This window comes from Phocoena sinus, chromosome 7 (genome assembly GCF_008692025.1).
Source record: "Phocoena sinus isolate mPhoSin1 chromosome 7, mPhoSin1.pri, whole genome shotgun sequence".
Classification (NCBI taxonomy): Eukaryota; Metazoa; Chordata; class Mammalia; order Artiodactyla; family Phocoenidae; genus Phocoena; species Phocoena sinus.
In genome coordinates, this window is record NC_045769.1 from 57,887,501 (window position 1) to 57,902,701 (window position 15,201).

At 35.3% G+C, this 15,201-nt stretch overlaps 1 protein-coding gene across 3 annotated transcripts in view; it reads left to right on the forward strand.

Moving 5' to 3' along the window:
• Window positions 1-15,201, forward strand: part of LNPK (lunapark, ER junction formation factor) — an 86,241-nt gene that overhangs the window by 19,733 nt on the left and 51,307 nt on the right. For all 3 annotated transcript variants that reach the window (XM_032638303.1, XM_032638302.1, XM_032638304.1), the window contains exons 5-6: window positions 2,704-2,762; window positions 9,596-9,636. In XM_032638303.1, coding sequence (XP_032494194.1) covers window positions 2,704-2,762; window positions 9,596-9,636 — 100 coding nt within the window. The remainder of the gene's footprint in view (window positions 1-2,703; window positions 2,763-9,595; window positions 9,637-15,201) is intronic.

A 15,201-nucleotide genomic window follows, 5' to 3' on the forward strand; every position in this document is an offset into this window, starting at 1 on the left:
ATTGGGAGAGCAACATCTTTGTTGGGATAAGTAGAACACATATTCCTGAAGTACTTTAATTCTTTTCCTAAATTTTATTTTAAAGAATTATGTAAAAGAATTTCATTTAATTTAGCCTTAAGGAATAACTAACTCTATTATATTCTACCTTTTCAAGTCTTGAAGGCTTGACACTTAGAAATGTGTATTAGTTGATAGCTCATTTTCTCCACCAGTAGTTCTGATAAAAACCAAAAGAAGAATTTGTTGTCCACAAAGGGAAGTTAGTGAGTTTTATTGTGAAGTAAGGGAGAATATTTCCATTCTTGTACTTTTTACACTTCGAAAATTATATATGCTTTAAAAAAATATACCATTTAAGAAAATTTACTGATTTTCTTCAGAATTTTAGTCATTATCTCTGCAACTCCTTCTCTTGTGTTCTCAGTTTTCTTTCCCTATACTTTTTTTCCTAAATCATCTCTCAGCTTGCCACTGTTTCAGGGGGTTTGCAATGGGGAAATATTATGGGACTTTTCTACTGTTGTAGGATCATTTAGGGTTGTGAGCTGTATGTTTAACCTCTTTTCTCATCTCCCTTCCCTTGGTAAGGACAATGACCAGTGTCTTCTTTTTAGTGCTTAGGTAGTTGTCCAAGTACCATGTAGGAATCTGGTACTGGTTATTTTGGTATTTTCATATCATAAAAATAAATCATCACCATGTAAAAACATGTAGGGGCTTCACTGGTGGCACAGTGGTTAAGAACCCGCCTGCCAATGCAGGGGACATGGGTTGGAGCCCTGGTCCAGGAAGATCCCACATGCCAAGGAGCAACTAAGCCTGTGTGCCACAACTACTGAGCCTGCACTCTAGAACCCATGAGCCACAACTACTGAGCCCATGCACCACAACTACTGAAGCCCGTGTGCCTAGAGCCTGTCCTCCACAGCAAGAGGAGCCACTGCAATGAGAAGCCTGCGCACCACAACAAAGAGTAACCCCTGCTCACCGCAACTAGAGAAAGCCCGCGTGCAGCAACCAAGACCCAACGCAGCCAAAAATAAATAAATAAACAAACAACCCCCAAAACATGTACAAGTTATCTATTGCTATGTAACAAGTTGCCCCAGAGCTTAGTAGCTTAAAACAACAAATGTTTATTCTCTCTCACAGTTCTTCAGGGACAGAATATGGGAGCAGCTTAGCTGATGGTTCTGGCCCAGGGTCTTTTTTCATATATAAATTGCAGTTAAGCTATTGGCTGGGCCTATAGTCATCTCAAGGCTTACCTAAGGCTGGAGAATTTACTTCTAAGCTCACACATGCAGTTGTTGGCAGGCATCAGCTCCTCACTGGCTGTTTGCCAGAGACCTCGGTTCCTCACCAAATGGGCTTTTCTGTGGAGTTCCCTGAATGTCCTCATGTCATAGCAGCTTCTCTCAGAGCGAATAATCCAAGAGAGAGAAGGAAAGCAAGTGGAAGAAGAGGCCTGAGATGGAAACTGTGTATTTTTATAACCTAATCTTGAAGTGACATGCTATTGGTCACACAGACCAACACTGTTGAGAGAGAACTACATAAAGTTATGAATACCAGGAGACAGGGTTCACTGGTGATGACCTTGCAGGCTAATTCCTAAGAATAGCAATGATATATTTCAGAGTGAAGAACTAATTTTCATACCTATTATCTGAATTTGCATTTAGATACAATGTATTTCTTTTATAAAATGATGGATAATGTTTGTATACTTATTCGGCCATGCTCTATGGAGAAGGGATTTTTGTTTTAAATTACATTGAATTTAAGAGATGACCTGGACAAGTTTGTGATTAGGATCATTCTTTGATTTTCTTTTAATTCTTTTAGTATCATTTGACGACTTACTAATGCAAGGCCTAAAGAATTACCTTCATAAAATCTTTGAAAGGCGATGTTTAGCTAAATTTACTTATCAGTTATTTACTTGATGGTAAGATTTTATTTTTTCTCCAGATAGCTTATCCTATTTAGTAGAGAAGATCCCTCTAATATTAAATAACAGGGAAAGGGCTTCCCTGGTGGCGCAGTGGTTGAGAGTCCGCCTTCCGATGCAGGGGACACGGGTTCGTGCCCTGGTCCGGGAAGATCCCACATGCTGCGGAGCGGCTGGGCCTGTGAGCCGTGGCCGCTGAGCCTGCGTGTCCGGAGCCTGTGCTTCGCAACGGGAGAGGCCACAACAGTGAGAGGCCCACGTACCGCAAAAAAAACCACAAAAAACCAGGGAAGGAGTAGCATCTTACATTTGTATAATGGTTTGGATTTGTAAAACATGTTTTTCCCTAACGTATGGGAATAGATAAAGTTTTAGAGTTGATGCTTACCTAGTAAGAAGGAATTTTTTTAATTTGTTCTTAATCTTTTGGAGGATTCATAGACTCCTTTGAGAATGATGAGGGTAATGGTCTCTCCAGAGAAATGCACTTATGCACACAAAGGCAATTTCACAATTTGGAGGGACTCTCAGGAGGTCCATGGATTTTAGACTGAGAACTCCTTTGAAAGCACAGGTAAACTTCTGGTGGATTCTGAAAGAAAGGAGTGCTTTTTGATTTTCAAAATACAAAGGGATACAATGTCCCTAACTCTAATTGGAAATGTGTGTTTGTTTTCATTTTATGTGGCTTCTAATTCATGTATCCTAATGATGGTTTTTGTTTTTGAATTTTGCTTGTTCTATAGCATCTGGAGCATAAGAACGGTGCTTATTTTCTTCTTTTCCAAGAGAACAGAAAGAAATAGTAAGTTTAATTTTGAAGTTTTTATAAATACATTAAAAAACCTATCTTATGGTACATTAGTTTGTAATTGAATAACAGGTTGTGAGATGGTATATTGAAATGACAACGTGGTAAATATTGAAGAGCTGTTTACTGTAAAGTATAAGAAAGGTTATGAATGATCAAACTGGTTCTGTTTTTCTGTTGTGTTATTTCTGTCTTGTCCATTTAGAATTTTTTTTTACACAATACACAAAACAATTCATTTCTTTAAATGAAGAGAAATTATATTTATTAAATTATCTTTATAGAAAGCATGTTATTATGGAGTAAAATATAGTTAAACATCTTTTGATTTATTCTATTAATTGCATCATTCTCTTCAGGCTCACAGCCCCTAGGCTTTTGCTTTTATTGTATGTAAATACAATATGTATGTAAATTATGACAATTTTCCTGTATTCTGTGTATGTGCAGATTTTAAAGACATTCAGGTCTTAAAACTATGAGTTCTAATTAACCCAAGATATGCAAATTTCATTTTAAATGAACTTTACATGTGACTTTTTTTCTTGTTTTAACTTTTCATTATAGAATATTTCAAGCATATACAAAAGTAGACTGAATAGTATAATGAACACTCATATTACCTATCACACAACCTAAACAATCATCAACTCCTGGTCAATCTTATTTCATTTTTACCCCCACCCACTTCTCCATCTCTGTTATTTTGAAGTATATCCCAGATATATCTATCCATAATGTACTTTAAAAATGTGTAAACAATGTACATTATTATACTTAAAAAAGAATTCTTAAAATTATAAAATATTAAATATAAAAATAATAGATTTCCAGTTATCTTACAAATGTCATTTGCTTTAAAAAATATTTTGTTTGTTTGACTCAGGATCCAAGCAAGGTTCACACAGATACATGACTTTCAAACTGCCCTCCTCATGTATAACTTATCTTTGACCCAGTTAAGGTTCTGTGATCTAGACCAATGACCATCCCTTTTAGACACCCTTGACTCCTTTGCCTCTCTTTCCCATTCTGCTTGTCTGGCAAACCATACCTTGTTTAAATACAGTTATATGCTTAATCTGTGACTGGAGAAACCATATCCTGGTTAAAGACATTTATGTGCTTAGTCTATATCTGCATCAGGAAAACTAGATTTGTTAGAGGAAAATCATACAACATGCTGACTAGACTCACTTTAAATCTATGATTGCAAATACCAAATGTACACTCAACACTGCTACAAAACCCTATTATAGTTCCCTAGTAAATTTACTTTTCTCTTTGAGAGTATTATTTGACACTGTATTTCTCCTCAAATCACTAATACCCACCACCATACCAAAACCCCAAAACCAAAACCAAACCAAACCAAAATAAAACCAACCAACCAAATAAAAATTCAGAAGCCACAAATAAACAAAACTTCACAAAATCTACCTGGCCACTCTGACCTGATAGTCTCACTTCATGAAGAAAATAGATGTAAACAGGTGAGCGCTATCTCTACCACCAAAAACATAGAGTTAGCCCCATCTGTTACTCAGTATGCTGTCATCCATCATGGTAATTTGGAAGACTGACCTTGATCCCATCTCTGGCTAAGCCTTTCATTTATGCTCTGGATTCTAGATACTCTGACCATTTCATGAACTTTGTTTGCTCTTATAGTTATCCCTACCTGCATCTCTTTTGCATTATCTATTTGTATTGGCTTGTCCCTATTTGGCATATAATCCTGTCTCAATACAATCATCTGGGGGAAAAATCCCATCCTGACTCCATATTCCCTTTAATTTACAATGCATTTCTCCCTCCCCTTCAAAGTTCTCTCATTTTTACCTCCAAAATTATCTTGAAAATGACCACTTATAACTTTCTTTACTACTACTGCAATTCTAATTCAGGTCATCATCATCTGTTGCTGGCACTATTGCTGTGGTTTCCTAACTAGTCTATTTTTAAGGTATAAATCAGATCTTGTATCTCTCCTACTTAAATTCTTCTAGTGGCTTCCCATTGCAACCAGAGTAAAATCTGACCTTAACCCCAACTTTCTGGCTTATGTCTATTTCTCTAACTTCATCTCTTTCCACTCTCCTTTTTTTACCTTTGCTCCAGCCACACTAGCCATCTTTTTGTCCTACAAATAAGGTTAAGTCCTCTGAACCCCAGTTTGCTAGTTTATAAACTAGAAACAAATATTTGTTTTGGCAAGACTGTTATGAGTTTTAACTGATAATATTATGTGTGAAAGCATATAAAAATTGTAAAGTGTTACAGACATGTGGGCTGATGGTACTGATTTTTCTTTTCCAATTCCTATTATTTTTTATTTTTCTTGCCTTTAAAATTTTACTTGCCTTGTTTAATGGGTTAGGACCCAGTATAATATTGAGTTGAAGTGGGAATAGCAGGTATCTTTGTCTAGCACCTGATTTTGGTGCAAAAGCTTTTAATTTTTACCATTAAGTATGATGTTTGCTGTGGTTTTAAAAAATATTGATACTTTTAATCAGATTAGAGAAATTAAGCTTATGGCATTGTTTCCGGTGATATTTAGTAATATAGTAGATGCTGGGAAGACAGGAAGAAGTTTAAAACAAATATGATCTTGGACCTCATGGAACCAACAAAATAGTGAAAGATATAAGAAAATTTATTTTAAAAGAGCCCTTGGAAACACTTCTCTAAGGAAAATGTGTGAATATTTTGACTTGCAAGTAGGCACATTAGGACATGCTTATTATATAAAGGAGTTTTTTTGCTTTAAATTTTTATTTTACAGATCCTTTCATTAAAAAAAATTGTACGAATTCATTTGCATAGGTATTACATGTAGATAAAATAGACTTCATAAGAGATTGTCTTGCAGTTTTACACTTCTTTTTAGCATAAAGTTAGGTACCATATATATTTATGTGTGTGTGTGTATATATATATATATATATACATATATATATATATTTTAAGTCTGAAGCTACTGATCATGTCTTGCTTTTTGTTCTGTTAGTTGTATTTCCTTTGTTTTACAAGTTGGACCTAGTATAGATTCAAGTAAGGATTGGCAAACTACAGCCTGTGAGCCAAGTCCTGCCCACCACCTTGTACATCTCATGAGCTAACTAACAATGGTTTTTACATTTTTAAATTATTGAAAAAATTCAAAGAGTAATATTTTGTGACATGTTAAATTTGAATGAGGTTCAAATTTCTGTTTTATTGGAACACAGCCACGTCCATTCATTTATATGTTATCTGTAGCTACTTTCATTCAATGATGGCAAAATTGAGTAGTTGTGACAGACTGTATGGTGCTCTCAACATTTCAGCCTATTGTAGGATGCACAACAAATCACAGTGACGCTGTTATAACTTGACAGCATTTCACGTGCCATGTATATTGCTGTATTGTGACTATTTATTATTACCAGTGTACACTCATTATGTAAAAACAAGAAGAGAAAATTGGACTTTGAATGTTGCACTTTTTTTTTTTTTTACGGTACGCAGGCCTCTCACTGTTGTGGCCTCTCCCGTTGCAGAGCACAGGCTCCGGATGCGCAGGCTCAGCGGCCATGGCTCACGGGTCCAGCCGCTCCGCGGCATGTGGGATCTTCCCGGACCGGGGCACGAACCCCTGTCCCCTGCATCGGCAGGCGGACTCTCAACCACTGTGCCACCAGGGAAGCCCTGAATGTTGCACTTTTAAGGCACAATGGATTGTGGACTATTTTATTATCAAAACACAAAGCATTGTGCTTATTATGCAATGCCATTATAAATGTACTAAAAGAATACAAATATACATTGACTATCATGCAACGTACTCATCATGATACTCCCAATGCACAGAAAAGCAATGTTAGAAAAATTAGAACTTTTTTTGTTTGTTTGTTTTTTTGCGGTACACGGGCCTCTCACTGCTGTGGCCTCTCCCGTTGCGGAGCACAGCCCCGGACGCGCAGGCTCAGCGCCCATGGCTCACGGGCCCAGCCGCTCCACGGCATGTGGGATCCTCCTGGACCGGGGCGCGAACCCGTGTCCCCTGCATCGTCAGGCGCCACCAGGGAAGTCCCTAGAAAATTTTAAATGGAATATCTCATCATAGCAGAATTTCTTCATAAAAATAAAAAGTGAAAATGGAACTTCAAAGTAAGTTTCTGAGTGGCTTATTTGTGAAGCAAAGAAAGCTATTTACCAATGGTGAGTTAATTAAATTGTGTAATTGCAGCAGCTGAAAAAATGTGTTTAGAGAAAATACTTGCTTGGCTAGTAGCCTTTTTAGAAAGAACAATTGCTTGAAGAACTAAGAACACTGGAAGCAACATAATTAACTTAAAAACAAGATCATTTAAAAAAAATTATTTCAAGTGATTGTCATTGGCTCTTTTTTTTGTTTTTTGGCCATGCTGCGAGGCTTGCAGGATCTTAGTTCCCTGACCAGGGCTTGAACATGGGCCACCACAGTGAAAGTGCCGAGTCCTAACCACTGGAGTGCCAGGGAATTCCCTGTCATTGACTCTTGATGAGTTGACAGATGTTACTGATACAGCTCAATTGTAATTTATTTCAGAAGTCAGTACTGAACTTGAAATGACTAAAGAATTAGCCTCTGTCAACAGTCTGTGTAGAACACTCTGGGAGAGAATATTTTTAAAAAAGAAGTTGAAAAAACACTAATTTAGTACAACCTGAAGTGGAATTTACTGAGATGTATTTACAACTGTTGGTGGTAAAAATATGTGTGAAGCAGAAAGAGGCTTAGTGGATTAATTTACAAAGCTCATGAAACTGTAAGGTATTTAAATTCTGTGGTTATCCACTGTGTTATTCAACAGCAATGGACTTAATCGTCATCAATTATGTGAACTTTTATCAGAAATACAAGCAGTTGGATGGATTAGTAGTAGTAGTAAACTTTTATTGTGATGTTTTGAGCTCAGAGCCAAGACTAAAATGTTTCTGAATGAGAAGAACCACCTTCAACCATTATGAATGAACTGCTTTGGAAATTAGATTTTGCTGCAGACTTGATAATGGTTCTTAATGAATTCAGCCTAAGAGTACGAGACAAGGCAGTCTTTATATGTGAAACCTATACTGCTATAAAGTGATTTAGAAAAGCAAATAACAATTTGCTTTTGATGACGAAAGGTAATTTTTTAAAAAGTGCTATGAGAAGTTAAGAAACAAGATCTCCATTCCCACCCCGATTTGCAGCAGATACATTATCTGAGCTCAAACTACGATTCCAGCAGTGTTTTTCAGACCTCATGCAAGTACAAAGGAAATTTCCGTATTTCAAAATCCCTTTAACTGGAAGTGATTAATTTGCAATGACATGATAAAAGGCAAATATCAAGAAAAGAATCTAAAGAATTTTATAAATGCCTTTCACACAATGAATATGCTCAATTAAAATCATGTGATTGTGGATTGATTTCAATATTTAGCAGCACCTATCTGAAAAAAATTTTTCAGAAATAAAATGTCTGAAATCTCATTACAGATAAACTAACAGATTGACATTTGTGATCAATTTTGAGGATGGGGGGCACTAATTTTGAATCTCAAGTGAAATGTTATCCCCCGCCTACCCCTCCAGATTCCATTCTTTTTATTGGTAGACCTATGTTACAAAAAATTGAACTCAATTATTATTATATTTGAATTATGTCAATGAAAGTTTTGTGGAAATTTGTTTACTCCTTTAAAAGTGCTCACCTAATTTTGCCTTTTGGCCCATAAAGCCTAAAATATTTACTATCTGGCCCTTTATAGAAAAAGTTTGCTGATCTCTGCATTAAAGGTTAGATATTTGGCTTGGTCTTATCTAACTAAAGATGACTATTCTCTTCAAAGAGGTCAGCAGTTTTTTTCCCCTTTCAGTAATAAGTCTGCTAGAACACTTTGAAAAAAATATATAGTAAAATCATCTTTTCATAAGTTTGTATTTCTTTGGATTTTTACGTAAATAGTACTTTTGAATTGGGTGTTCAGATGTTTGCTACTCCAGAACTTCAATGAAAAGATAATTTTATTTGTAAATTTAATTAAACATTAAGAACAATTATTTGAATTCTATTTGGTAAAATGTTTAAATCAAGTTATAAGTCTTCTTTGCATCTGGAATAGTATTCTTATTTATACTAGTTCAGTATTTCTAGAGAAAAACTAGAAATCTAAAATAAATGTGTAAAGCAGATACTGACATTCATAAATTATATCATTTGAAATGATTCTTTATGTTCTAACAATGCAACCTAACTAAACAGGCAAATCTTGGAAAAGTTTAATTTTGAAAAGTAATTAGTATCCTCTTCCTTTCCAAGTCCCTCTTCAGGTATATAATACTATAGATTTTCAAAGGTTTCTTTATTAGTGCTCAATATCTTGAAGATCAAATAACTTAATAAAATATGTACTTCTTTACTCATAAATAAAGAGAACATTTTTATTACCAATGTATAAAAAAATAATTGGTTTTAATTTTGTAAATTAATGTGGGTGGGATGTTGAAGGAGAAATAATAAAAAGTAATATTTCTGAAAACATTTAAAAAATATGTATCTTTTAAAATTTGGAAACATGTTTTATTCTATGTAAAGTCCATTTTTCCACTCCTGAGCTTGTAATATCTAATATAAGCAAACATATAAAATATATATGGGTAAAAATTGAGATGACTTCTGTCTGTACACATCTGTGAGAAATTCTAAAATGAGACTGTTTTCTTGCAGTTGCTTAATGTATATTATTTGACATGATTTTTTTTCTTGTATCTTAATATCTGATTTAGTTTTGGTTTAAATCTTGTTTTCTAGATGAAGCATTGGATGATTTAAAATCCCAGAAGAAAAAAATAGTAAGTTAACTTTTATTTAAGTTAATTTATATAAAACTAATACATTCAGAACTGAATAATTAATGTTTATATGTTGTAAGTAATGACTCTCCAAGGAACAAGTATGTTTTTAGATAACAGTTTAATGGTGAAGCTAAGTTATGAATATTTTTGCTAGTTAATAATGATCGACAGGAAAAAGTAGTTAGATGAACTTTTGAGAGTCTGAGTGTCTATGTCAGTTGGAAGCTGAGAAGTAAGTAAATGAATCATTTTGGAGGACTAAATGAGGCAGAGTGGTAAAAAGTGGGTATCCAGATTTATTATTAGGGCCAAAAAAACACCAAACATCATATGTCAGTTCTCAGATTTTCTTGACTAATAAAGCGAGGAGAGAGGGAATCAAGAAGATTGGTTGTAAAAAACAAATTTAACATGCAAAAAAAAAAAAAAGGGCCAAAGAAAACTGGGGAGAGAGAAAGAGAGTATTTTTTCTTTGGTTTCTTTCATTTTCTATCAGTAGTTCTGATCACATGGGTGTCTGTTGTGGGGCCAGTTAAATGCATCCTTCAGATGGGTTGGAAAGAGGAGGATCAAGAGAGAGGAAGGACTCTAGATGTTTAGAGGTTGATATGTAATAGTTTTTTGGGGTTTTTTTTTGCGGTACGTGGGCCTCTCACTGTTGTGGCCTCTCCCGTTGCGGAGCACAGGCTCCGGACGGGCAGGCTCAGTGGCTATGGCTCACGGGCCCAGCCGCTCCATGGCATGTGGGATCTTCCCGGACCGGGGCACGAACCCGTGTCCCCAGCATCGGCAGACGGACTCCCAACCACTGCGCCACCAGGGAAGCCCTGTAATAGTTTTTAATAAGTGGGTTGAACTTGGTGTTTGGCTTGAATTTACATATACTTTTTTCATGTAATTATTTTTGAAGTATAAAAATGATAATTGATAGGAGTATCATGTTATATGGAAACTTAATGAAATTTGATCAGATGCAAAATCAATTTAATGTATTTTAGTCTAACATAATGAGTAACAATTATGGATGAAACTAATAAAAATTATGAAGGTTAAGATTAATGTTAAAAATTGTTCTGTGAATTGGTAAGAAAAGACACGGTCCTGAGGGATTTAAGTACCTGAAAAATAAAGAAACCTTAATTCTGAAAGGATTCCTTATCTTTTTTATTTGATGCCTCTTCAGTATTCTGTGAGGTATTTATCAAAATTGCATTGAGGGCTTCCCTGGTGGCGCAGTGGTTGAGAGTCTGCCTGCCGTTGCAGGGGACATGGGTTCGTGCCCCGGTCCAGGAAGATCCCACATGCTGTGGAGCAGCTAGGCCTGTGAGCCATGGCCACTGGGCCTACGCGTCCGGAGCCTGTGTTCCGCAATGGGAGAGGCCACAACAGTGAGAGGCCCGCGTACCGCAAAAAAAAAAAAAAAAAAAAAAAATTGCATTGATATTTTTGATGGTCCTAAATTGAAACGTAGAAATGTTTCCATTGTATCTTATTATATTTCTGGCATTCTACACATTATGGAACAGCCAGAAATTAAAAGTGAGGAAATACTGATGGTTCTCAATAATATAGAAGTTGTGATATGATTGGTTTGGTTTGCTGATGTGATAAAAAAAGAAGAGCTGGTAGCCAAGCCTCACTTGTTGTACCAAAATGGAGAAATATTGATTAAAGTAGATAAGACAAGGAGGAAGACAAAAGAAAAAAGAGAGAAAAAAAGGAGAAAATAAAAAAATTCTAAGTGATGAGAAGCGGATTCAATGTCAGTGGCATCACATGAATAGAAAACAGAATCTTAGAGAACATATGATTGGTGAAGAACTCTCAGTAGAGTAACAGAACAGACTTAGAAAATTCTTTGACAGGACAAACCAAGCTATTTACTTCTTTACTAGCCCTTGATGGAATCACAACATAAACGCTGCTCCATCTAGGTCTGACAGTTGGGAAACTCAGTTCAAGTTTCAATAGTTTTGTATATCTAAATGGTTCATGAGACATCAATATTACAGAATACTTCAGTATGGCATTTCTCTTGCAATGTATAATTAAAGAAAAATAAGTTGGCTGCTTTAACTCATTTTGTTAATTAGGGAACACAATTTGCATTGACTTGATTGTTTCTGGTTTCAGTACTGTTGCTGTTGGGAACTAGTCCCTTGCCTTTATTGCTCAAGCCCTTAACAGAGCTGCTTTGTTTGCGTTATACTTTGTTTAGAACAATAGGTGTTAAGGGTGAATTTGTAAGGAGTACAATGCTAGCTAATGATTGTACTGGTAATGAGAGGAAAAAGAAGGGACATTACTTTTGAGCAAAAGCAAAATGTAATCAAAACTGATTTTGTTCCTTGATGTTTAACTCTACATTTATAGCTTTAAAAATGACGGCAGGAAGAATAGCCATTAGTTTAAAAGTACCCAACTCCTAACCCTTCTCTTTCACTAAAAAAATGAATGTAAATTGTATTTACTACTTGAGCTGTTATTAAAGGTGGTTTCCTCAGGGATGCCTCTCTTTAATCTGGATAGATTTGTAATGTAATTTGTAATTTGTCAAAGTGTAATTTGTAACAATAAACATGAATTATCAATTAATTAAAAAGTTAAATTACTTAGAAAGGAAAATGAGTGACAGTGTTTTAAATGTTTTAAAACAGAACTTAATGTAAGTATTTACTTACTAAAATAAAGCTAGGAATTAATCTTTAGTTACCTAAAAAACCTCCCAAGTCTGGTTATGTACATTTTGCCACTCACATTTTTTTTTTTAACTTTTAGTTTAAAACATGTCACTATTCAATAGATAATTGCTTTGTATCCATGAGCATCCCATCAAAACAGTTCAAAATCAAAATCCATCAAAACTCGAGTCAAAATGACCTCTTTAAGTGGCTTCATGAAAATGCTGTGCTTTTTTCAGAATAGTACAGGTGTTTCTATGTGGTAATTCCTTTCTGGCATTTCTCAGGCAATTTATATTTTTCCAAGTCCTGAGGAAAATCGGTTGAGAAATTGGGAACCTGGGAAAGAATTATTATAATTCTCTGAGAATTAAAACTTAACAATCACTACAAATGTTACTGGTTCAGAAGAATCCACTAGTGTCAGTTGAAAGCAAGAGCAAGAAATGCTGACATGCTGAGCTGTAGGTTAATGTGGACATTTTAGGCAACAGGACAGGAGCACATAGAGGAGAAGTGGCACAATCTAATTAGTCAGTCTTGCTTTTGTGGCCATAAGTCTGTTTTATGGGCCCTGTCTCTTATTAATGGTGACTTATTCTTACAAATAAATGTTAATAAGTTTATATATATAGAATACTGTATACAAAATCCTGTGAGTGATATTCCATGAAATAAATTTTGGAAGCAAAATAAGTCCTTAAATTGGCAATTTTAGCATGTGATTCTGTGTGGGGCTGTTAACCTCACTAGAAGTTTCATGTTACATTTTTATATTACCCAGTAATATCTGCTGGTGTTTTCCAGTGTTTGAATATTCACTGTAGGCTACAGATCTTTGTAAATACTTTAACAGAAGAAATGCTGAGAGAGATGTTACTGTTATTGTAGAATACTCCTATATAAAGTCAGAAAATGATTTAAAATCTGAATTAGTAAAAAAATATTGATTTCAACAGCAAAACAAAATCAGGATAAGCAGACAGTATTTTCATCATTTTAAAAATATGGGTTTAAATAATGCAACATGTACCTTAAAGCTATGAATTGAAGATTCTTTTAATAATTTGACCAAAGTCAGTACAAAACACAAGACATTTTTCTACATCTGGAATATTTGTTATGAAACAAGGATCAAGAGTATTGGATAGGGCAATTAATGCTTTGTGTGTTTTAAAATTTTATTTCAAGAGTTATAATTTAAATATTGTATAATTATCTTTCAAAATTAAAAAAATTGATGTTTATTTTGTGTTAGTGTTCCCTTCTTTTAGTATTCTCTATGATGAAATTCTATATCAGGTAGAAATAATTTTTATATGTTCTCAAAATATATAATCTTGCCAAAATAATGTTGATTCATAATAAATAAGCAACCATGTGTTTATTATTTATTTTTATTTCTTTAATTTATTTATTTTATTTTTAAAATTTTGGCTGTGTTGGGTGTTCATTGCTGCACGCTAGCTTTCTCTAGTTGCGGCGAGCAGGGGCTACTCTTGTGGTGCGCGGGCTTCTCGTTGCGGTGGCTTCTCTTGTTGCAGAGCACGGGCTCTAGGCCCACGGGCTTCAGTTGTTGCAGCACACAGACTCAGTAGTTATGGCGCACAGGCTTAGTTGCTCTGTGGCATGTGGGATCTTCCCGGACCAGGGCTCGAACCCGTGTCCCCTGCATTGGCAGGTGGGTTCTTAACCACTGCACCACTAGGGAAGTCCCTATTATTCTCTTTTTTTTTTTTTTTTTTTTTTTTAATGCGTTACGCGGGCCTCTCACTGTTGTGGCCTCTCCCGTTGCGGAGGACCGGCTCCGGACGCGCAGGCTCAGCGGCCATGGCTCACGGGCCCAGCCGCTCCGCGGCATGCGGGATCCTCCCAGACCGGGGCACGAACCCGTGTCCCCTGCATCGGCAGGCGGACTCTCAACCACTGCGCCACCAGGGAAGCCCTATTCTCTTTTTTAAATAAAAAACTTTTAAACTTTTAGTATACTCATATCACAGAAAAATAATTCACTCTTTGTTACATCATTCATTATTATTTGAAATATGTAAAATATTAGAAAGAATACAGAGTAATTTGTAATTTAGGGAATTCTGAGAATTCAATTTCTCATTCCTGAATCCTGATATTAATACGGTGGGTATTTGAAAACACTGCTTGTTTCAGATCCACTCTGAATAACTGAGGTATCATTGAAGATTATGCGTTTTTGTGTTAGGTACTGTTATAGACTCTCCTACATTATTTAAATTGCATAACAGTGCTACGAGAAAGTGTTAATGTTTATGCTCTACAAAAGGAGAAACTGAGGCTAACAGACTTGCTCAGTCTTTCTACAGCTAATTAACAATGGAGATGTACTTTGAACCCAGATCTTTTCTGATGTCATGGTTTCAAGTTTGTATTCTTCCCACTGATCAGATGTCTCCCTATTTATAAAACAAATTATTCACTTAAAATGTAGTAGGAATATATGTGTTAATTAAGCTATTACGTGAAAAAAGAATTTTTCAAAGTACATGCAAAAGAAAAAGGATTTGTATCTTTTGCTTTTTAAAATGTTTTTATTTAAGATACTTTACATGTACATAGACATAAACATGAATACTTGCTGAATGATGTACTAGGAATGGCAATCGTTTAATAAAATGGCATTTCAGTTTTGACTTCTGTGTATTGTTTTAAAGATCACAGTTGTATCTAATCTTCTTTTTAAACCTACCAATAGTCTTACTCTAGAATTGTGCTGTACAAGTCAGTAGCCACTAGACCCATGTAGCTTCTAAAGTTTACATTATTTAAAGTGGAATAAAAGTAGCTACAGTTGGGTTCCTCAGTTGCACAAGCAATATTTTAAGGGATCATTTATCATATATGGCAT